Source organism: Manis pentadactyla, chromosome 10 (assembly GCF_030020395.1).
Source record: "Manis pentadactyla isolate mManPen7 chromosome 10, mManPen7.hap1, whole genome shotgun sequence".
Lineage (NCBI taxonomy): Eukaryota > Metazoa > Chordata > Mammalia > Pholidota > Manidae > Manis > Manis pentadactyla.
In genome coordinates this window covers 43,326,392-43,348,988 of record NC_080028.1, presented here as the reverse complement: position 1 = coordinate 43,348,988, position 22,597 = coordinate 43,326,392, and the positions used below count along the sequence as shown (strand labels likewise).

The 22,597-nt window shown below is 41.1% G+C and overlaps 1 protein-coding gene across 1 annotated transcript; it reads right to left on the bottom strand.

Moving 5' to 3' along the window:
• Nucleotides 1-692: 692 nt before the first annotated feature.
• Nucleotides 693-1,622, bottom strand: LOC130685113 (olfactory receptor 6C4). Its single transcript, XM_057508297.1, has one exon. It carries the CDS (start codon nt 1,620-1,622, stop codon nt 693-695), a length of 930 nt encoding a protein of 309 aa, XP_057364280.1.
• Between the last annotated feature and the right edge of the window lie 20,975 nt (nt 1,623-22,597).

Here is a 22,597-nt window from a genome sequence, read left to right as displayed (position 1 = left end):
GTTCTAATTATAACTTCTAGAAAATGGTTGTGTCAGTTGACAAAATTTTGAGGGATTTAACTTCCTTTGGAGGAAAGCTGACCAAATTTACATACTTATAACTTTCCTTTATGAAAGGATGGGATTTGTAATGACTACAGTTGAAAGATAAATTTAAAAAAAGGAAGAAAATTAAAATGATTGACACTTTGATAAAAGCTGTCTCCCAGTTTCCATGATAAAGAAGAATGCCAATGCTACATTTCCTCAAAACAATGCTGATAATATCATGTCCTTTCTTAAAACTTCTTTTGATTTTTTAATTCCAAAAATTGCTAAATTTCTAATTAAATACTTTCATGATCTGGCCTCTGTTTCACACTCCAAATTCTTATCTTCCTACTCTTCTAAATAAGCAATATGTTTTGCCTCTTAATTTTCAAGGCATTTCTGAACTACAGTTAATTCTTTCCAACTTTATTTTTATAGATACTCATTCATCCTTCTCTAATAACATTTACCACATTATTTTGTTTCTTTTAAACTTATTACATAAGTTAAAGTTTATATCACACAAAGGTGTAGATTCCTTGAAATTAGGACACATGTCTTCATTGCTTTTATCTTTAAAGGCAAGTTCAATATTTGAAATATTGGAAACTCAATACATATTTACTAAGTGAAATGCATTTTTAATGAAAGGTATTCTGTTTTTAAAGCTTTACAATCTTTTTGACGGTGTCCTTGAATGCTTGCTTCACTTGCTGATTTCTTAGAGTGTAAATGAAGGGGTTTAACAAGGGCGTAATTGAAGTAATGAGCACAGCTATTCCTTTGTTGAAATCACCCTCTTCTTTTGCAGAAGGATTAACATACATAAACATGCAGCTGCCATAGGAGAGAGAGATGACAATCATGTGGGAGGAACAAGTAGAAAAAGCTTTTGACCTTTGCTGGGCAGAAGGGATCCTCAAAATGGTCCTGATAATGTATGTATAAGAAATTGTCACCAGCACCAGTGTTACCACTAGAGTCATAACTGCCACGAAGAGGACTGTCACTTCTAAGAGGCTTGTGTCTGAGCAGGCAAGCTCCAGGAGGGGACCATAGTCACAGTAATAGTGATTCAGAACATTGGAGGCACAGAAATCTACCTGGCTCATCAGGATGATTGGGGGTACAATTGCTAGCAATCCCCCCAACCAGGAGCAGAACACGAGTAGTATGCAGATCCTGCTGTTCATGATGGTCAGGTAATGCAGGGGTTTGCAGATAGCCACATAACGGTCATAGGACATAGAGGCCAGGAGGTAAAATTCTGTTGCCCCAAGAAATATAGCAAAAAAGTACTGAATGAAGCAGCCAGCAAAGCTGATGGCTTTATTTCCTGTTGCCATGCTGGTCAGAAATCTTGGAATGAAAATGGATGTGAATGAGATTTCTAATAAGGAGAAATTCTGGAGGAAGTAATACATGGGGGTCTGGAGGTGTGGATCTACTAGAGTGAGAATGATGATGGTCAGATTTCCTAGAACACTTAGCATGTACATGAGGAACAGAAAGATGAATATCACCACCTGGAATTTGGGTTGATTTGTGAGGCCCAAAAGAATAAACTCGGTAAATATTGTCCTATTTTTCATTGTTGACCACTAGTAGACCTAAAGAGAAAAGATGAGAATGATGAAAACTGAATTTTCTCAGGGTAGAAGAGATAGAGCTAATTTTAATGAACAGAATAATAACATATATTACTTTCCATCCAATTGGCTTAAACTGGCATTCTTTTGGACTTGACTTGGCTCCGTGGAAGCCCCATAGCTTCTATGTAAAGGAACATATTCTGAAAGTCTTTGTAAATCTTCAAGTCAATCTATTCCTGGACAATTAATAGAAGCTATCATGGAATAATTACTCAGATATTTTTTCGGAAGAATACATTTTTCAACCTATCCTTTCCTACTCAAATGCTTATGAATTTGACACTTCCCTCTGACTCTAATAATCTCTCATACTTCTGTGCAATAGAGATGCAGAGATATAGAAACATCTCTCTTATTTGTTTTCTGTGCTTGTCTTTTCTCTCCTTGACCTTTTTTCCCATTCTATGTCTTTTTCCCCTCTTCATACTCTATGGGCTTCTCTGGATATCTGCCATAGATCTTCTCTCCATATCTGTCCAAATCTGTGACTTCTTTGTTCCAGCATCTAAAAGGAACTTCCCCACAAATATAATGCTGATAGTCTTGATGCATAATTGATTTTTTCCTAAATACTTACTTCTTTTATAGGATGAATTTTTAATAGAGCTTTAAAACTTTAAGGTTTTTGGTTCAGTACAATCTCATTTTTGTTGTCAGTCTTTTTGACAACATGAACCAGGCTTAGGATTAAAAATATCGTATTAACTGGCACTTTCTTATATATTTCTCTGCCACATTTAGAGTCTTATAGGCACTGATTTGGGATGTATCTCTGAAAATAGAGACGTTGAGATAGCCACAGGCAGTATCTCAGAGTAGATTTTGGTCAAAGTCTTAAAGAGTTCTTAATGGCAAGCTAAGGATGACAATTTATCATGCCTTAAACTTTCCTGTCCTCCAATTTTGGCACACAGAAACCAGGAAGAGGAACATTCATCTTTCTGACAATAAGAGTCCTTTGCAGATAAATCAATAATTTCAAAGAAGGAAACTTTACTGGCGGTGTTCTGTGTGCATTTCTAAATTTTCTGATTAAGGGGAAAAGGCAATGTAAAATGCCCCCTATTCACATGTATTCAATTAAAAAAATATCCTCACAATTATTCTTGTCAATCTTGCTATTATTCCATACAGCTTTTGGAGGCACTAGGTGGTATTAAACACTGACCTCCATCCCCTTCCATCCCTGTTTGTACTAACCTGTGTTCTTCAGCAAGTAATGCATTTTTCATCAAAGTTTTCACAATTGATTTCATGATCCACATGTACAGAATGATAACATCAGTAACTTTAGAAATATACAGTAACCTCACCTTTACAATCTGGATGACTGAAGCAGGAATTTTATCCTGTTGTTCCTAAGGGGTAAGCCAATAATGAGGTGTGCTACCTGAGTCTCTGAGTATCATGCTTTCCATTGGCTTCCATATCCATTCTACTTTTCCTTCCTTACCTCCCTCCCACTCTTTCTTTCTCTTTCTTACTGTGTCCAGGAGTCACTAGCTACATATGGCTAAATTTACTTAATTGAGTAAAAATTGTACAATGTTACATTAGTTTCCAGTGGACAACATAGTAAGTCAATATTTTCCTACATTGAGAAATGCTCACCATGATGAGTGTAGTTACCCTTTGTCACCATACAAAGTTATTACAATATTATGGACTTTATTCCCCATGCTGGATATTACAGCCCCATGACTTATTTTATACCTTGAAGTTTGTTCTTGATTCCCTTCACCTATTTTGTCTATCTTCCTATCCCACTCACTCTGCCAATCATCAGTTTGTTCTCTGTATCTATGAGTCTCTCTGTTTTGTTTTGTTTGTTCATTTGCTTTGATTTTTAGAGTCTACATGTGAGAATTCTATCTCTTTTTTAATGGAAGTACCCAAGTTGTGAAACTTAACTGCAGAGGAGGAGTATTACATTCCATTCTATGAATCCAAACCAGGATCAAATCATAGTTCTGGAGAGAATGCCCTTCACATGTACAGAAAAAAAGAAAAAAATAAATAAACAAGCAAATAGCATCCCTCCCCTCAGCATGACATAATTAGCAGAGAAGCTGAAAACTCCTTAATATTTCTGTTCTAAGAAAGATTATTTTGAAGTCCTTACAAGGTGGAGCATGGGCTTCTTTGTAGTTTCTCTATTATCCAGAGTGACACAGGTTTTATCTGCTCTTTTTAGAACAGGCACATGGGGATCAATTTCCTTAAGGAGTTAAAGAAGCCCTCTGGGTACAAATTCAAAAGGTGCAGATGAGCCTCAATTGTTGACAACTTTGAGAACAAGTTGTAAACATATGACTGGGAAAAGAAGGTCCAGAGAGACCACGATAAGGGATCCATGAGAGAATCTGCTTCAGCCATGAGGTCTGTGATGTTGAGAGCAATGGAATGAAGCCCCTGGGGTTTGGTATGCATGCTTTAGTCATTGGTACTATTTTTTTCTCCCTTTCATAACTCAATCTGGCCTGTGCACAAACCTGATATAAATAAATGTGACTTCACAGTGGATTACCACAATTTAACACCATCATATCCTCTATTAAGATCTGCATACCTAAAATTATTGAAATTATTTCTCTATCCAATGCGCAACTGGAAAATATTAGCAACAAGCTAATTTACTCTATACATAGTCTTACATCCTCTCAAAGCAATTTGGCTTCTCCTTTGAAGGACCAATGCATTTTCATTCATCTCCCCATGGGATATTTCAACAGCTGTGCCAATGTATATATCTTTGCAGGCAAGACTGTAACCACATCTACCTTATTACAGTAACATAGGTATGGTATTATATCGATAGGTTGCCTTTAGGGGAATTCACAAGATTCACTCACATGGGATATACAAACACTTGTCATAGAACTTACCAATAAGGTTTGGGCATTGCATCCTATAAAATGCAACATGATGCTACTTCAATAAAACTTCTGGAAATGTATAATCAACCACTTTTATCAGCACTTACTACTTCAAAATAGACTCAAATATACTGTGCTTATTTGGGTATCAGAGGCAATATCCACCTCATTTTAAGATGTAATTTAAATCCATTATGCTGTTACTCATAAATTGGCCCACTTGAATGGGCTATCCAACAACAAAGACTTTAGAATATGTCTAAACCGCAATGAGTGGGCACTGCCATTAGTGTCTCTCCTTCTGCCCTTACACTCCTTCTCTGCAGAGGCTCCAGCACCTGCTGTCACTCCTGTGGAGCCCTTGGAGCATTCATAGTGCCTACTCATGGTTCATGGTCTGCTGCTGCATGAAGCTGTCTCTCATGGCTGTGCTCTGCATACCATTAGAATGAGAAGCGGTTGACTACACAGTGGGATTTTTTTTTTTTTGATAAATGCCTTCACTAGTCCTTAGAATGTGAGTTTCTGCACTCATGTGCCAATTATACCTTTGGCTATAGAGGCAGAACTGCTCAACCATGGCATGGCCTCAGAAGCCTCATCATTAATGAAATGCTACTTACCGAGACAAATCTGGGCCCCTGGCATTACCCACCTTGAATGAGGAAATGGTTTCCAGGTCCTCAGTCCTTTGCTAGATGCGGTGTCACCAGAAGAGGATACCTCTCTCCCATATCCATTTTCTCCCTGGGTAGCCCTTTGGATATTCTGAGTGATCAGGAAAGGGCATTTGTATCTTTACTGATGTCAGCACCACCATGTCACATGATGGAGTCCATTGAAAAGTTGCTGCATTCTATATCCCTACTTAAGTAGGAAACCCACAGGTCATCACAGCTATCTTAGCACTAGAGGATGTCCTAGCCAGCAACGGTCCCCTCCTGCACAATTTTTATAGACTCTTGGGCCACTGCCAATGATAAGATCCTCTGGTCTGGCCGATGGCAGCAAAAAAAGTCCTTATTTAAGGTGTACCCCTCCTTTCTTTTAAGGTAAAGAACTCAGAATTTCTTGCCTCAAAAATACCCACAATACAAATCAAGGCGCACATATTTTTTCCATACTAAGATTCCATTTTCAGAGACTCATTGCAATGCACAGGCTGATAAACTAGCTTGGATTTCTGAGGCACATACAGCCACAACCTCAGATCTGATGCCACTAAACGTAGACCTGTGAATCTATAAAATTATCAGCCCCTTCCAAGGCCTGAGAGGAAGGAAAGGAGCTCCCCCATTGTCTCTTCCTCTTTCTTCCCCTACAGGGATAATTAGTAACTAACCAAGAAACCTTATGTGGGAAAACATGTGATTTTTCCTATGTAATTGATGAGGCTAAATTCTCTGGTGCCTGTCCCTTAGACAATGGCAAATTGTTTTATTGGGTCTGTAACTCTGGGGGGGAAATCCATTTCCAGGCTCAGGCAAATAGACTTTGAAGCTGAAATCAGTCAAAGGGAGAAATAAAGTGGGAGAAACCCATTTATTGTTTACAAACAGTCATCTACTTCAGCTTGCCTGTGTCTCTCACAACCCAGCTGAAAAAATGCACCCCAAACCTCTCCACTCCAGGTGCCTGTGTGCTCCCCACACCACTTATGATCACCTATTGATATGGAGATGGACTACTTCTCTCCACCCATTGGAAACACCTGTTGATATGGAGATGCACTAAGGCCAGGTGAGAGATTCTGGAAATATTTCAATTTTACCCAGACACCACCCCTCCAGAAATCTCACCTCACAATCTACACAATCCACATCTTCTGCAATCTCCCCTGGGTGAGAAAACTGGAGGACTGTAACCAGACAAATAACATACAATAACAACAAAATGAAATAATGATAATCTTCAAGCCAGAAGGTCCAGCTGGATTCAAAGCCTTATGTAGATTGAGTCAACAGCTTTCCCATTCCACAGGAAGCCAGTAGCTGTACTGGTAGGGAGTTCAGTGCACTCTTCATGTGGCAGTGGCAGCTGGTGAGGGCAGAAGGAGGGCAGGGAAGGTCCAGGCCACAGGGACTGTAGAAGAAAATAAACTTAAAGGTGATAAGATAGATGTTTTAATGACACCAGCATAGGCAAATCTTGACCAGCAGGTAGGATACATGCAGGAGAAGGTCCTGCGATAGGACAGTGGCAGGAACAGGAACTTGTCCTATCTAGTAAAATAGACCTTCAGCCCCTCTCTGTGTTAGTTATAGATGGGTCAATATAGAGGGCTGCTAGAGGTACATGCATTGTCCATAAAGATAAAGGAAAACTTGACTTTAAGATGCTCTTATTTCTTGGCTATTGGGGGTACACTTCCTTGATCTTTGGGGACCATTCTGCTGTTACTCCAGGAGCACAGAGAAGGTCAGCTTCCAGGCCTTTTCTCTAAGGTGCCAGAAGGGCTAGCCATTGATGGGCTATGTGTCAAAATGTCCAGGGCCATGTCTACTCAACAGTGTCTGCAGGGTTTAATGCAGTTGGGGCTGGCATCAGGATGTTGCTCTGCTGGCCATAGCCTGGCTGCAATAGCTCCTCTTTGGTTTGCATATACAGTTGTATAGGAGAGGCAGCAATGTGTGTGAGCATATCCACAGGGCTCAAGGCTCCTTTTGGGGCTTCTCATTCAAATGCCCTAGCACTGTCCATAAATGAACTGACCGGCCCCATAGACTATTTCGTGTCTGATTTCAGGCCAGATTTCAAGAAACCATTGTACCTCTCTTTCATACATTCCCATATAGGGTTATATGGTTCATGAAACTTCCATTTTATTCCTAGTTGCTTCACCCATTCTTGGAACACATGTCCAGTAAAGTGGGTGTCTTGGTCACTCTCAATCACCTGTGCCCAGCCATAAGATGCAGAGATTCTCTCGGCCCCTTTTGTTAGTTTTCTGTTCTGCACAATGTGCAGGAGAAGCAACTAATAGTCCAGTAGCCATGTCCACACAAGTCATGGCATACCAATATCCTTCTGATAAGGGCAGCAGCTCAATATTGTCTACCTGCCACCTGACAAGGGGGACCAGTACCTTTATTTTTGTCCTGTGTTGCCATGGGACTCAGTGTAAATCCCTTTTAGAACACAGAAGGCACTCCTTCTGGGCTCTGCTGACTTCTCCAAAGGTCAACAGCAAGCCCCACCAATGGGCTACAGCTCACATTGTATTTTTCCCTGCATGGCAACAAATGCTGATGTAATCACTGAGCTACATCAGAGTCAGGCTTTCCCTCTAGCCAGTGCACCTGGGCCAATGTGTCTGCTTCATTCCTTGGGGATGCCAAAAGCAAATGGCCAGTCACATGATATATGGTAAAAGCCTCAGTCTGACCAGAGGCCCATAGGTCTTGCCACAAATTTTGCCCCCAGAGGGGTCAGTGACCAACAATCCAGTTAGCACAGTACCATACTGGTAACCACAGGGTTAAGCCCCAACAGATGGCTCAGTGCAGACAACTATAGGGGAGGGCCCCTGGGTGATCATGAGCCATACTGCCTGCAACTCAGTCCATTGGCTGCTCTTCCCTCTCCATCTTCCATCCGTATTTTCTCAGTCTTAGGATGAAAAGCCACAGTCCTCCACTTTGGAGGCTGCCCATGACTGGAGCTGTCTATATACCAAGCATCTTCAGATATAGGGGCTTTTCCCTCCTGATAAGAACTCTCAGCTACCAATGTCTCAAAAGCAAGTTCTTCCTGCTTTCCACTGGGATACATCATGGCCCCAATAAACATTGGAATTATCCACTTACGGGGCTACTGGTGAAGGTGCTGCACTGCTGTAAATATGTGCCTTATTTGGCCAGTGAAGGCATCTGTGCCACACCATTCTGTGGCCTTTGTGTCCAGTCTTGCACCCACACAATGATGGGAAAGGTGGTTATTATCTTGGTTGGTGCTGTTCCCATGATAAGCTCCATATACAGCAAGGCATGGTACACAGTAGACAATTGCTTCTCTTTGAAGGTGTACCAGACCTCTGCTCCTTTCCACAATTTCAACAAGAATCCAAGTTTTTCAGGTCCTTTTAAGCCACCGCTAAAGGCCCCATCCATAACCATCCTCAGTTACACAAACATCAAGCTCCAGGGCCTTGTTGGGTCCATTACATTAAACACCTGCACAGTCTTGACTACTTACTTAACAGTGGTAAAAGCAGATGAACTCGTTTTCTTTCCAGTCCCACATGATGATCTTTTTTGCCAACTGGTATAAGGGCTTCAGAATTTGTGCCAAGTTCAGGATAAACAGTCTCCAGTAGCTCCAAAGATCCAAAAAGTCTTGTAATATTGCCAAAGGTGAGGGTAGGGAAATCTTGGACCTCATCTATGACTGCTTCCAGGATAACTTTAGTCTTACCTGACCAGATAACCACCATGAACTTTACTGACAAACCAGGTCCCTGAACCTTGGTGCTGTTTTCAGCCAGTCCTTTCTCTTGTGGATGTTGCAATAGTGTAGAAACTGCCCCTTCTAATCAGCAAGAGAATCAGATGGGAGAATGATATTATCAATGTAGTGAAACAGCTGCACTATTTGTGGTTTATTCTATGTGGCTGAGTCCTGGGCTACAAGTCCATGAGAAATCGTGGGATGTGGAGGTAACCCTGTGGAAGGACAGTATATGTCCAGTGCCAGCCTTCCCAAGTGAAGGCAAACTGTTCCTGACTTTTCTGTGCTATGTCATAGAGAAAGAAGAAAGCATTATCAAGGTCCACAACATGATATGTCCCAAATTCATGACTGAGGGTGTCCACAGGGCTGCTATAGAGGGGACAACACCATGTAAATGGGGTATGACTATTCAGTTCCCTGTAATCCATGGTCATGTGCCAGAGGCTGCCTGGATTTTTCACTGGCCACACTGGGGAATTAAAAGGACTATGGAAGGCGGAGCCAACATGGCGGCGTGAGTAGGACAGTGGGAATCTCCTCCCAAAAACATATATACTTTTGAAAATACAACAAACACAACTAGCCCTAAAAGAGAGACCAGAAGACGCAGGAGAGTGGCCAGACTGCAGCTACACCAGCGAGAACCCAGCGACTGGTGAAAGGGGTAAGATACAAGCCCCAGCCCGGCGGGAACCAAGCACCCCTCCCCCCAGCTCCCGGCGGATGAAGAATAGGCAGAGCGGGAGGGAGACGGAGCACAGGACTGCTGAACACCCAGCCCCAGAAATCTGAGCCAGAGCGCAGACACAGTATGTGCCTAGGGGGCCATGGATACTGGGGAAACCGTGAGTAAGACCTCTGAGCGGGTGCCGAAGCTGATGCCCCTGTGACAAAGAAAAGCGGGGGCTTTTTGAAAGTCTTAAAGGGACAGGGACTTAACAGCTTAATGGAAACAACCCAGGTCACAGTACAGCTGCTGGAAATTACAGGGAAAACCGGGTGCACTACCCCCTGGGCAACAGCTCTGAGACCCCTCACGGAGGCAAAGAGTCAAGCAGCCCCCCCATCCATTACCCCACCGGACGCTGCGAAAGCAGAGAAGCAGCCTGAGACAAATTCCACCCACAGAAAGGGAAATTTCTCCCTTCCGGCCAGGCAAGACACAAAGACCCAGTCTACATGCAATTACCCAACACAAGCCACTAAGGTTCGCAGTTGTCCCAGTAAAGAAAGGCCAGTAGCAAGTGAAAATTTTGGCCCTCCCAGCTGACAGTCAATAGCACCTGTCAACATGAAAAGGTAAAAAATATGATCCAGACAAGACTAACACAGACAGCTTCGGCATCTGCTACATCTTCCCCTGAGAAGGAATCTGGGGAGATAGATTTAGCCAGTCTTCCTGAAAAAGAATTCAAAACAAAAGTCTTAACCATGCTGATAGACTTGCAGAGAAATATGCAAGAACTAAGGAAGGGGAATACAGATTTAAAACAAACTCTGGAAGGAATTCAAAATAGAATGGAAGAGATGCAAGAGACCATTAATGGACTAGAAAACAGAGAACAGGAACGCAGAGAGGCTGATGCAGAGAGAGATAAAAGGATCTCCAGGAATGAAAGAATTTTAAGAGAGCTGAGTGACCAATCGAAAAGAAACAATATAAGAATCATAGGTATTCCAGAAGAAGTAGAGAGAGAAAAGGGGATAGAAAATGTCTTTGAAGAAATAATTGCTGAAAATTTCACCAAACTAGGGGAAGAAATGGCCTCTCAGACCACAGAGGTACACAGAACTCCCATGACAAGGGATCCAAGGAGGACAACACCAAGACACATAATAATTAAAATGGCAAAGATCAAAGACAAGGACAAAGAATTACAGGCAGCCAGAGAGAAAAAAAAGGTTACCTACAAAGGAAAACACATCAGGCTATCATCACACTTCTCAACAGAAACCCTACAGGCCAGAAGAGAATGGCATGATATACTTAATGCAATGAAACAGAAGGGCCTCGAACCAAGACTACTGTATCCAGCACGAATATCATTTAAATATGAAGGAGGGATTAAACAATTCCCAGACAAGCAAAAGTTGAGGGAATTTGCCTCCCACAAACCACCTCTACAGGGCATCCTACAGGGACTGCTCTAGATGGGAGCACTCCTAAAAAGAGCACACAACAAAACACCCAACATATGAAGAAGGGAGGAGGAGGAATAAGAAGGGAGAGAAATAAGAATCATCAGACTGTGTTTATAATAGCTCAACAAGCGAGTTAAGTTAGACAGTATGATAGTAAAGAAGCTAACCCTAAACCTTTGGTAACCACAAACTTAAAGCCTGCAATGGCAATAAATTCATACCTTTCAATAATCACCCTAAATGTAAATGGACTGAATGCACCAATCAAAAGACACAGAGTAATAGAATGGATAAAAAAGCAAGATCCATCCATATGCTGCTTACAAGAGATTCACCTCAAACCCAAAGACGTGCACAGACTTAAAGTCAAGGGATGGAAAAAGATATTTCAAGCAAACAACAGAGAGAAGAAAGCAGGTGTTGCAATTCTGGTATCAGACAAAACAGACTTCAAAATAAAGAAAGTAACAAAAGACAAAGAAGGACATTACATAATAATAAAGGGCTCAGTCCATCAAGAGGATATAACCATTCTAAATATATATGCACCCAATAGAGGAACACCAACATACGTGAAAAAAATATTAATAGAACTAAAGGAGGAAATAGAATGCAATGCATTCATTCTAGGAGACTTCAACACACCACTCACTCCAAAGGACAGATCCACCAGACAGAAAATAAGTAAGCACAAAGAGGCACTGAACAACACACTAGAACAGATGGACCTAATAGACATCTACAGAACTCTACATCCAAAAGCAACAGGATACACATTCTTCTCAAGTGCATATGGAACATTCTCAAGAATAGACCACATACTAGGCCACAAAAAGAGCCTCAGTAAATTACAAAAGATTGAAACACTACCAACCAACTTTTCAAACCACAAAGGCATTAAACTACAAATAAACTGTTCAAAGAAAGCAAAAAGGCTCACAAACACATGGAGGCTAAACAACACGCTCCTAAATAATCAATGGATCAATGAACAAATCAAAATGGAGATCCAGCAATATATGGAAACAAATGACAACAACAACACTAAGCCCCAACTTCTGTGGGACGCAGCAAGAGCAGTCTTAAGAGGAAAGTATATAGCAATCCAAGCATATTTAAAAAAGGAAGAGCAATCCCAAATGAACGGTCTAATGTCACAACTATCGAAACTGGAAAAAGAAGAACAAATGAGGCCTAAGGTCAGCAGAAGGAGGGACATAATAAAGATCAGAGAAGAAATAAATAAAACTGAGAAGAATAAAACAATAGCAAAAATCAATGAAACCAAGAGCTGGTTCTTCAAGAAAATAAACAAAATAGATAAGCCTCTAGCCAGACTTATTAAGAGGAAAAGAGAGTCAACACAAATCAACAGTATCAGAAATGAGAAAAGAAAAATCACGACGGACCCCGCAGAAATACAAAGAATTATTAGAGACTACTATGAAAACCTACATGCTAACAAGCTGGGAAACCTAGGAGAAATGGACAACTTCCTAGAAAAATACAACCTTCCAAGACTGACACAAAAAGAAACAGAAAATCTAAACAGACCAATTACCAGCATCGAACTTGAAGTGGTAATCAAAAAACTACCAAAAAACAAAACCCCAGGGCCAGATGGATTTACATCGGAATTTTATCAGACATACAGGGAAACATAACACACATTCTCCTTAAAGTTTTCCAAGAAATAGAAGAGGAGGGGATACTCCCAAACTCATTCTATGAAGCTAACATCACCCTAATACCAAAACCAGGCAAAGACACAACCAAAAAGAAAACTACAGACCAATATTCCAGATGAACGTAGACACAAAAATACTCAACAAAATTTTAAGAAACCGAATTCAAAAATACATCAAAACCATCGTACACCATGACCAAGTGGGATTCATCCCAGAGATGCATGGATGGCACAACATTCGAAAGTCCATCAATATCATCCACCACATCAACAAAAAGAAAGACAAAAACCACATGATCATCTCCATAGATGCTGAAAAAGCATCAGACAAAGTTCAATATACATTCATGATAAAAACTCTCAGCAAAATGGGAATAGAGGACAAGTACCTCAACATAATAAAGGCCATCTATGAAAAATCACAGCCAACATTATATTGAATAGCGAGAAGCTGAAAGCATTTCCGCTGAGATCGGGAACTAGACAGGGATGCCCACTCTCCCCACTGTTATTTAACATAGTACTGGAGGTCCTAGCCACGGCAATCAGACAAAACAAAAAAATACAACGAAACCAGATTGGCAAAGAAGAAGTCAAACTGTCACTATTTGCAGATGACATGATACTGTACATAAAAAACACTAAAGACTCCACCCCAAAACTACTATAACTGTTATCGGAATACAGCAAAGTTGCAGGATACAAAATCAACACACAGAAATCTGTGGCTTTCCTATATACCAACAATGAACCAACAGAAAGAGAAATCAGGAAAACAACTCCATTCACAATTGCATCAAAAAAAATAAAATACCTAGGAATAAACCTAACCAAAGAAGTGAAAGACTTATATTCTGAAAACTACAAGTCACTCTTAAAAGAAAATAAAGGGGACGCTAACAGATGGAAACGCTTCCCATGCTCATGGCTAGGAAGAATTAATATCGTCAAAATGGCCATACTGCCCAAAGCAATATACAGATTTGATGCAATCCCTATGAAACTACTAGCAACATTATTCAATGAACTGGAACAAATAATTCAAAAATTCATATGGAACTACCAAAGACCCCGAATAGCCAAAGCAGTCCTGAGAAAGAAGAATAAAGTAGGGGGGATCTCACTCCCCAACTTCAAGCTCTATTATAAAGCCATAGTAATCAAGACAATTTGGTACTGGCACAAGAACAGAGCCACAGACCAATGGAACAGACTAGACAATCCAGACATTAACAAAGACATATATGGTCAATTAATATTTGATAAAGGAGCCATGGAGATACAATGGGGAAATGACAGTCTCTTCAACAGATGGTGCTGGCAAAAGTGGACAGCTACATGTAGGAGAATGAAACTGGAAAATTGTCTAACCCCATATACAAAAGTAAACTCAAAATGGATCAAAGACCTGAATGTAATTCACGAAACCATTAAACTCTTGGAAGAAAACATAGGCACAAACCTCTTAGACATAAAGATGAGTGACCTATTCTTGAACATACCTCCCCAGGCAAGGAAAACAACAGCAAAAATGAACAAGTGGGACTATATTAAGCTGTAAAGCTTCTGTACAGAAAAGACACCATCAATAGAACAAAAAGGAACCCTACAGTATGGGAGAATATCTTTGAAAATGACATATCCGATAAAGACTTGACGTCCAGAATATATAAAGAGCTTACACGCCTCAACAAACAAAAAACAAATAACCCAATTAAAAAACGGGCAGAGGAACTGAACAGACGTTTCTCCAAAAAGAAATACAGATGGCCAACAGACACATGAAAAGATGCTCCACATCGCTTATTATCAGAGAAATGCAAATTAAAACTACAATGAGGTATCACCTCACACCAGTAAGAATGGCTGCCATCCAAAAGACAAACAACAACAAATGTTGGCGAGGCTGTGGAGAAAGGGGAACCCTCCTACAATTCTGGTGGGAATGTAAACTTGTTCAACCATTGTGGAAAGCAGTATGGAGGTACATCAAAATGCTCAAAACAGACATACCATTTGACCCAGGAATTGCACTCCTAGGAATTTACCCTAAGAATGCAGCTTTCAAGTATGAGAAAGACCAATGTACCCCTATGTTTATCGCAGCACTATTTACAATAGCCAAGAATTGGGAGCAACCTAAATGTCCATCGATAGATGAGTGGATAAAGAAGAGGTGGTACATATACACAATGGAATACTACTCAGCCATAAGAAAAGGGCAAATCCAACCATTTGCAGCAACATGGATGGAGCTGGAGTGTATTATGCTCAGTGAAACAAGCCAAGCAGAGAAAGAGAAATACCAAATGATTTCACTCATCTGTGGAATATAAGAACAAAGGAAAAACTGAAGGAACAAAACAGCAACAGAATCACAGAACTCAAGAATGGACTAACAGGTACCAAAGGGAGAGGGACTGGGGAGGATGGGTGGGTAGGGAGGGATAAGGGGGGGCAGAAAAAGAGGGGTATTAAGATTAGCATCCATAGCGGGGTGAGAGAAAGGGGAGGGCTGTACAACACAGAGAAGACAAGTAGTGATTCTACAACAGTTTGCTACGCTGATCGACAGTGACTGTAAAGGTGTATATAGGGGGGACCTGGTATAGGGGAGAGCCTAGTAAACAAAGTATTCGTCATGTAAGTGCAGATTAGTGATTAAAAAAAAAAAAGCAGTTCCTATGTGGTGACCGCTAATGAGTTCTACACAATGATATAAAGGGCATATAAAAGTGTAGGCAAAGGGACTGTTTGTGTTTATACAGAGGATCAAAGCCTAATTTGGCTACCCCGAAAATGAACTAAGATATGATATGAAAAAGAAATTCCAACATCAGCACTCTCGGGAAGACTTATGACAGAAGATGATCAGCAAAAAAAAAAAAAACTCCAACAAAGATCCACGCACTGTCACAGGTGTAGATGCACTCATTCCACCAGTTCCTGGACTTGATATGGGAATGATGAAGGAGATATCTAAGCTGGCCTGTGCATACAGTAAAACAAAAATTGGACTGGATCTATACTGTTGGAACTCAACCAAGAATTAGGAGAAGTGCAAATTGTAGCACTCCAAAATCTTACAACCACAGACTATTTATCGTTAAAAGAACATATGGGATATGAACAGTCCCCAGGAATGGGTTGTTCTAGTTTATCTGAATTCTCTCAGACTGTTTAAGTTCAGTCGGACAATATCCACCATATCATAGATAAGTTTTCACATATGCCTAAGGTTCCTAACTGGTTTTCTTGGTTTCACTGGAGATGGCTGGTAATTACAGGTATGCTTTGGTTAGGTAACTATATTCCTATTATGTTAATGTGTGTGCACAATTTAATTAGTAGTTTAAAACCTATCCATGCTGAAGTTACTCTACAATAAGTTATGTCAAAGAAATAATCAGTCTTCCCAGGTTTTCTTCTGCCTGCTACTTCTATAGCTTTTCTTCTTCCTACCTGATCACAACCTTTAAATAGAACTCGTGCCACATGTCGAATTTACCAAGTATCATAATTCTTCCAAGTGGTAAAGACACCTCAAGACAAATGCTGGGCATAGAAGCCACAGGGCATAAATATGCAAAGAAGTAAAAAGCTAACCTTTTCAAACAAGAAGGCTTCTCTCTCACTTACCAACTTAACATTTCCCTGTATGGCCCCGGAAGATGACTGGTTAGCCAGAGACGGGTAAGATTCCTCAAGGGAGGAACAACCTAAGACAGGCACAGTCGCAGGGGGCCATCTGGTGAGAAAATGGGGAGCAGCAGAAGTGAGGCTTAGAACCTCCCCCCCCCATGTTCTGAGAGAAATCTTCTGCATACATGGATGTTTATTGCCCTCGTCTAGCTCGGATTAACACATAGTCTACAGGCACACACCTGATCATCTACATTTGCTCTCTTACAACACTAAACTATGTTTTCTACCTTTATCTCGTATCTACCTACCACTTCAGCACTTTATTAAAAATAATAATAATAGAGAAATGTGGTATCCACATATAAATCAAGTTAAAAATCAAATGAATATTCATATTTGAACTGACTGTGTATAGTTCATAATGCATGAACAAACCGAAAGCTTCTTTGATGACTGCCCTTGCACTGTTCACCATGTAACTTATTCACTATGTAGGAATTTGTACTCCATGTAAGAATTTGTTCGTTATGCATCAGAAGATTGGAGACTGACGAAAATTAGGCTTGGGGTGGATTAATGATTGTGCATTGAGTATTGACACCCTATAAAGAAATTTACAGAAATTTATTGTGGTTAACAACTATTTGATCAATAAATATGAGAGATGCCCTCACAATATATATATATATATATATATATATAAACACTTCCAATTGTAAAATAAATAAGTAACCGGGATGTAATGTATAGCATAAGGTATATAGTCAAAATATTGTAACAACTTAGTATGGTGATAGCTGGTACCTAGAATTATCATGTATATAAATGTTGAATCACTGTGTTGTACACCTGAAACTAATGTAATGCAATACTGTTGTCAACTACCCTTCAATAAAAAAAAAAAAAAGAAAAAAGAAAAAATAAAAGGACTATGAGTGGGTTGATGATGCCCACCTTCTCCAATTCCTGCAGAGTTTCTCAAATTTCCTTGTGTCCCCCAGGCAACTCTGATTGCTTTGTATTCATCACCTGCCAAGGTACAGACAGGGCACAGGTGGATGTGAGCATGTCCCTGCCGAACTGCCTTTAACGCATGTACCCTCGAAATGCACTCACATGCAGTGATCTGTAACCACAGGCTCATGGGATGTCCATCCCCAAAATATATTCAGGGTTGGGAGGTGTATACACACTATACTCCCTTGGGGTTATACGTCTTATTCACAATGGGATTTGTGCTTTCTTAACTCAAATTGCCTTACACCCATAGCCTTCTATCCCAGTGGGGGTCCCAGGAAAACATTCAGTGTTGCCATAAATCAGAGAACATTCAGCTCCTGTGTCCACCAGCACCAAGACATGTTGCATATTCATGGGAGACCAATGAAATTCTATTTCTACATGTGACTTCCAGTCCCCACCATGTACCCCAAGGTGGGGGCCTTTACTGTCCCACCTGTCAAGCTGCAATGCCCAATTTCCTTCTGTAGGGTCAGGGCTCCCAGATGGAACCTGAGTCCTTTCCCACAGGAAGTCCTGCACGGACCCAGGTCAGATAGAAGGCTTTTTCTCCTGCTTCTGTCTGTTTGATTTCAATGGCTAGAACTGCTTCTCTGGCTTTAATTGGTGCCACAGTTCTAACAAGATCCTATTGGGATGCCCATCAGATTTTTCTTTCACTGCTCCCTCCTTTATAAAATCAACCCACGTCTGGGTCCTTGAGACCTTCATGGAGCCCTTTGAACCTCTCCTTTCAGTCATATCCTGTACTTCCTTCTGTGATCTTATTGTTTCAACCTCCCCCAGATCTGCTAAAGTACAAGTAGCCTCACTTATGGGTTACCGTATGCAGGGGGAAAGTATAGTCCCTAGGGACCCAAGGAGATATGGGGGAGATGTATGGAGCACCAGATTTCTCATTCCTTCAGTGAACAACTGCTCACTGGGGCCCTGGGATCCATATTATAGATTATATTTTTCATGCCCAACTCCTGTAACACCTACTAGAGCTCTGCATATGTTTTCCGGCTAGTGGGTAAGTATGGCAAATTACCCTTTTAGGCCAAACTGCCCTGAGGGCTTCTGTCAGCCAATCCAGAAGCATCCTGAGGTGATGGGCACTTTGCAATTGCTGCTGGAGGGAAAGGTGAGTAATTAGAGAAGCCAGTTAACCCATTTTGGAACATGACAGCCCCAGTGCTTTCCAACCTATATCCCAAAGACACAAAACCATGTAAGCAGATTTTGCAGAGGCTTCTGCCTAAACCAGATGCTCAAATTCACCAATTCACCAGCTCATCCAGGGTATAGGGGTGGAGCATGGAGTGGTCCACAACCTTGGGTGGGGGCTACTCTGCCCAGAGGAACCCCGTGGTTGTTGAGTTTTTATTTTCTTATTTAGAACCAGGTGTGCCTTTAATATGACAGGTACTGGTGCCTCAGCAACCGTTCTGCCCTCGGCCCCACCTCCACATCATCCCCCCTGCTCCTCTGCCATCTCAGTGGCTGAAGGTATCTCTCCTTCCTTCCTATTTGCCGCATCTTGCAACACAGATTCTCCTGCCGCCTCCTCCCTCATCCACTAGCATGTCTTTCAGCAGCGTGACCTCATTCTCAATAACTGTCTCTTTCGTAAGGGTATCCCATAGCTCATCACCCAGCTCCTCCAAGCAATGCCAAAATGTGTCTTTCCTCAATAAACCTTTCCTATACCTTGAGAAACAACAGCCCCACAATTTCTGCCACCACACAGCCACTTTGGGCTCCTAAGCAGTCTGCTATCTCACTGAGCACTAATTCCACAGTTTCTGGTGTCTCCAAACTTCCCCAATTCTGAGGAGGGGCCCTCTCACCTAGGAGGTGATTTACCCTAGACCATTTCCCCACTAGGGGTATGTGAGTGGAAGCCCTTAGAAAGGTGAGTCCCTGAGTGAATCTGCACCACCCACAGTGGGGTTCCCACCCACTCCAGCCACATGGGGTTCCCTGCCATCCAAAGGGGTCTTTCTGGGTATCTTCCCACCATCTCTAGGGCCAGCCCACCCAGGCATTGCACCCATGAAGACAGAGTTCAGGCTCTGAGGACCTGCCAACGACCACCAGGTATAACCCCGGGGAGAACGTTTGTTCCCAACCTGGGGTGAATAAACCAGTGAAAACTGTGAAGCAGAAATCAATAGAGGGAAAAACTAAAGTAGTAGAAACTCATTCACTGCTTACAAGAGGCCTGGCTCCATTCAACCCCCTCCTGTAGCTACTCCCACTCACCCATTACTCTCTGTCCTGGCATGGGCTCACGTTTCCCTGAGTTGTAAACATCTGTTGATGTGGAGGTGGACTAAGGCCAGGTGAGAGATTCTGAAAATACTGCAATTTTGCCAATGATTAGGGTTGGTGAGCATCTTTTGATGTCTGTTGGCAATCTATAAATTTTCTTTTTGCAAAATTTCTATTTGGGTCCTCTGTACATTTTTCAATCATAATATTTGTTTTCTGAGTGTTGAATAATAAGTTAATTATATATTTTGGATATTAAATTCTTAACAGAATTATTATTTACAAATACATTCTCCCATTCAGTATGTTGCCTTTTCATTGATGGTTTCCTTTGTTATAAAGAAGTCTTTTAGTTTGACATAGTCCCACTTGTTATTTTTGCTTTTTACCCCTTACCTTAGGATACATGAAGAAAAAATTTACTATTGTCTTTGTTCAAGGTCTTCTTTTAATTCTTTTGTGATTTCAGGTTTCATATTTAGTTCCTTAATCCATTTCAAATTTATATTTGTGTATAATGGAGAAAGCAATCTAATTTTATTCTTTTTCATGTAGCTCTCCAATTTTATCAACAACATTTTGGAAGAGATAGCTATTCCTGCCTGCAACACAACCTCTTTCTAAGTGCTTCCTCTTTACAAGAGGACAAGAACATTGATTTTTTTAGGTAACATATGCTGTCTGCATCTTGAATTCAACCTTCTTCATGCTGCACCACAATAAATATGTAGGTTTGAATAAAATTATAATAATATTAATTGCCTCATGTGATCTGAATTTATTAAAATATATACAAAAGAAATCATTAACCTAAATTAAAATGTATCCAAATAGTCTAATGACAATCATTTGATTTCCTCTGTGAGTAATTGTACCAAAAACAACTATTAGGGCCAGGTAAAACATGAGTTATTGACATAAAGACATCAGGTTGTGGCTGAAACAATGAGAATGAGAGGTTGAGATTCTAGAGAGGGTAGTGCTGTGTAAAAAGATAAATAATTTGTAAATTGGTACTTCATCCCTGAAAGAATTTTCAGAATAATTACTATGATGAATTAAACATACCTAGAAATCCTTTGTTACTTCCCCAAACAGAAGATGTATTTTCTTTAACCCTCCTTTTGATCAGAACTGGCTCTTTTACTTGATGTTGACCATTAGAATTTGGTAGGATTGAAGTTATGTCACTTCAGGTAATAGGTCATTGTAGCCATGTAGCTTCAACCTTTTTTGCTCTAGGCAAAGCAGGTGCCATGTGAGATATTCAAATATCCTGAGATTACTATGCCATGATGAAGCCTTGTGAAGAGGCTGTGGAGAGAGAGATGTCTCATCAGCCCCATGTGGTCCAGCCATTTCTGTTGTGGTAACATCTAAGATGCCAGTATTTGACATTAGTTCAGTTGAGCCTTCACGTTATTTCAGATCCAGTCATCACGCATTACAGCTAACTAAAAGTCTCATGTGAGGACTTTTACCAGGAATGGATTATAAATTCCTTGGTTCTGGACTTCTGAAGGAAAAGTTGAGTCAAAAGTCCTAATAGTGATATGAAGCTGCAAGAAGCTTTATATGTAGCAAATTAAAAGGAAAGTAAGCTCCAAAGACAGAGGAGCAGGCTGCCCCTGAGGGTGGGTGCCCACCTGCTGGATTTTACATTTTGTCTTTTCTGGCTTATCTGGTTTCCTGTCTCCCATTTTGTCATTTTATATCATCTTTTTAATTCTGCTTGTTTCCTCACCTTCAGCATTCTTGCCCAAATTTGTGTTCACCATTTTTCCCTTGAAGGACTTTGATGGGGCCAAAAGTGCAATGTAAATTATATAATGATGATATTATAATGGCTGCACAGTCAGCTCTTCATGAAGTGCATATGCTATAAAAGAATGGAAGTCCCAGTGATCCATATTTTTGCTCATTAGTTTGTGCTGAATTGTGAAAAGGGGTTAGTGGAAGGGAAACAGGGTGGCCTCTGGGCAGGGACTGGGTGGAGGCTTGGTGCTCAGCAAACCTCCTTTCTCCCCTCTGCTCATGTCTGTCTAAATGACTAATCTAACATTCCCCCTCAAGGACAGAAGAATAAATCTTTCAGGATAAGAGCAAAGAGTCACTTCTGGAACTGCTTCCTCTGAGAAGGGATAATGTCTTCAAAGTCCAGAGCCCTTGCCATCTGTCAGGAGAGGGAGATGGGAGCAGTGGTGTTGTTTTGGGGGGCAGCCACTGCAGGACATCCAGTCAGCTGTACCCATGGAGGATTCATGTGTAGCTGTGTTGGTAGAAATTAGTTGATATCCTTGATGTTTGACCATTTGAATTTGTATTGCTTCTAACCAATTAGAGACAAATCTGGCTTGGAGGTTTAAGAGACAGAATGCAAAGAGAAGAAGGAAAACAGAGACCAGAGGTCCCATGAAGGGAGGAGGCACTCGAGCCAGGACCAGGACGCTCCCCAGGAGAGCTTTTCCTGGGCGGCTGTTCCTGGAGTCTGGAAGCCTTTTATAAGAGCCTTTGGCTGTCCTGCTGGACTCGGCCTGTTTATTTTACCCAAAAGCTGCACTTTTCTTTAAGCAAGGGGTAGAGGTCTCGAACCCTAAACCTAAACCTAGCCCTAAGCCACAGTCAGGGCATCTAGACCCTTAGTTGTGGAGAACAACCACTGCCAAGCTTCAGCTTCTGAGGGTCCAGACGTCCTCTCCGGGCATCTTGCCAAGCCTGTTCATGAGGTCCTAAATGGGGAGATGACAACGACCCTCTCACTTAGGGATCAGAACAGGAAAAGGCCTTTCTCATTCTAAAACTGAAACTTCTAGGAGCTCCTGCCCTCAAAACCCCTCAGG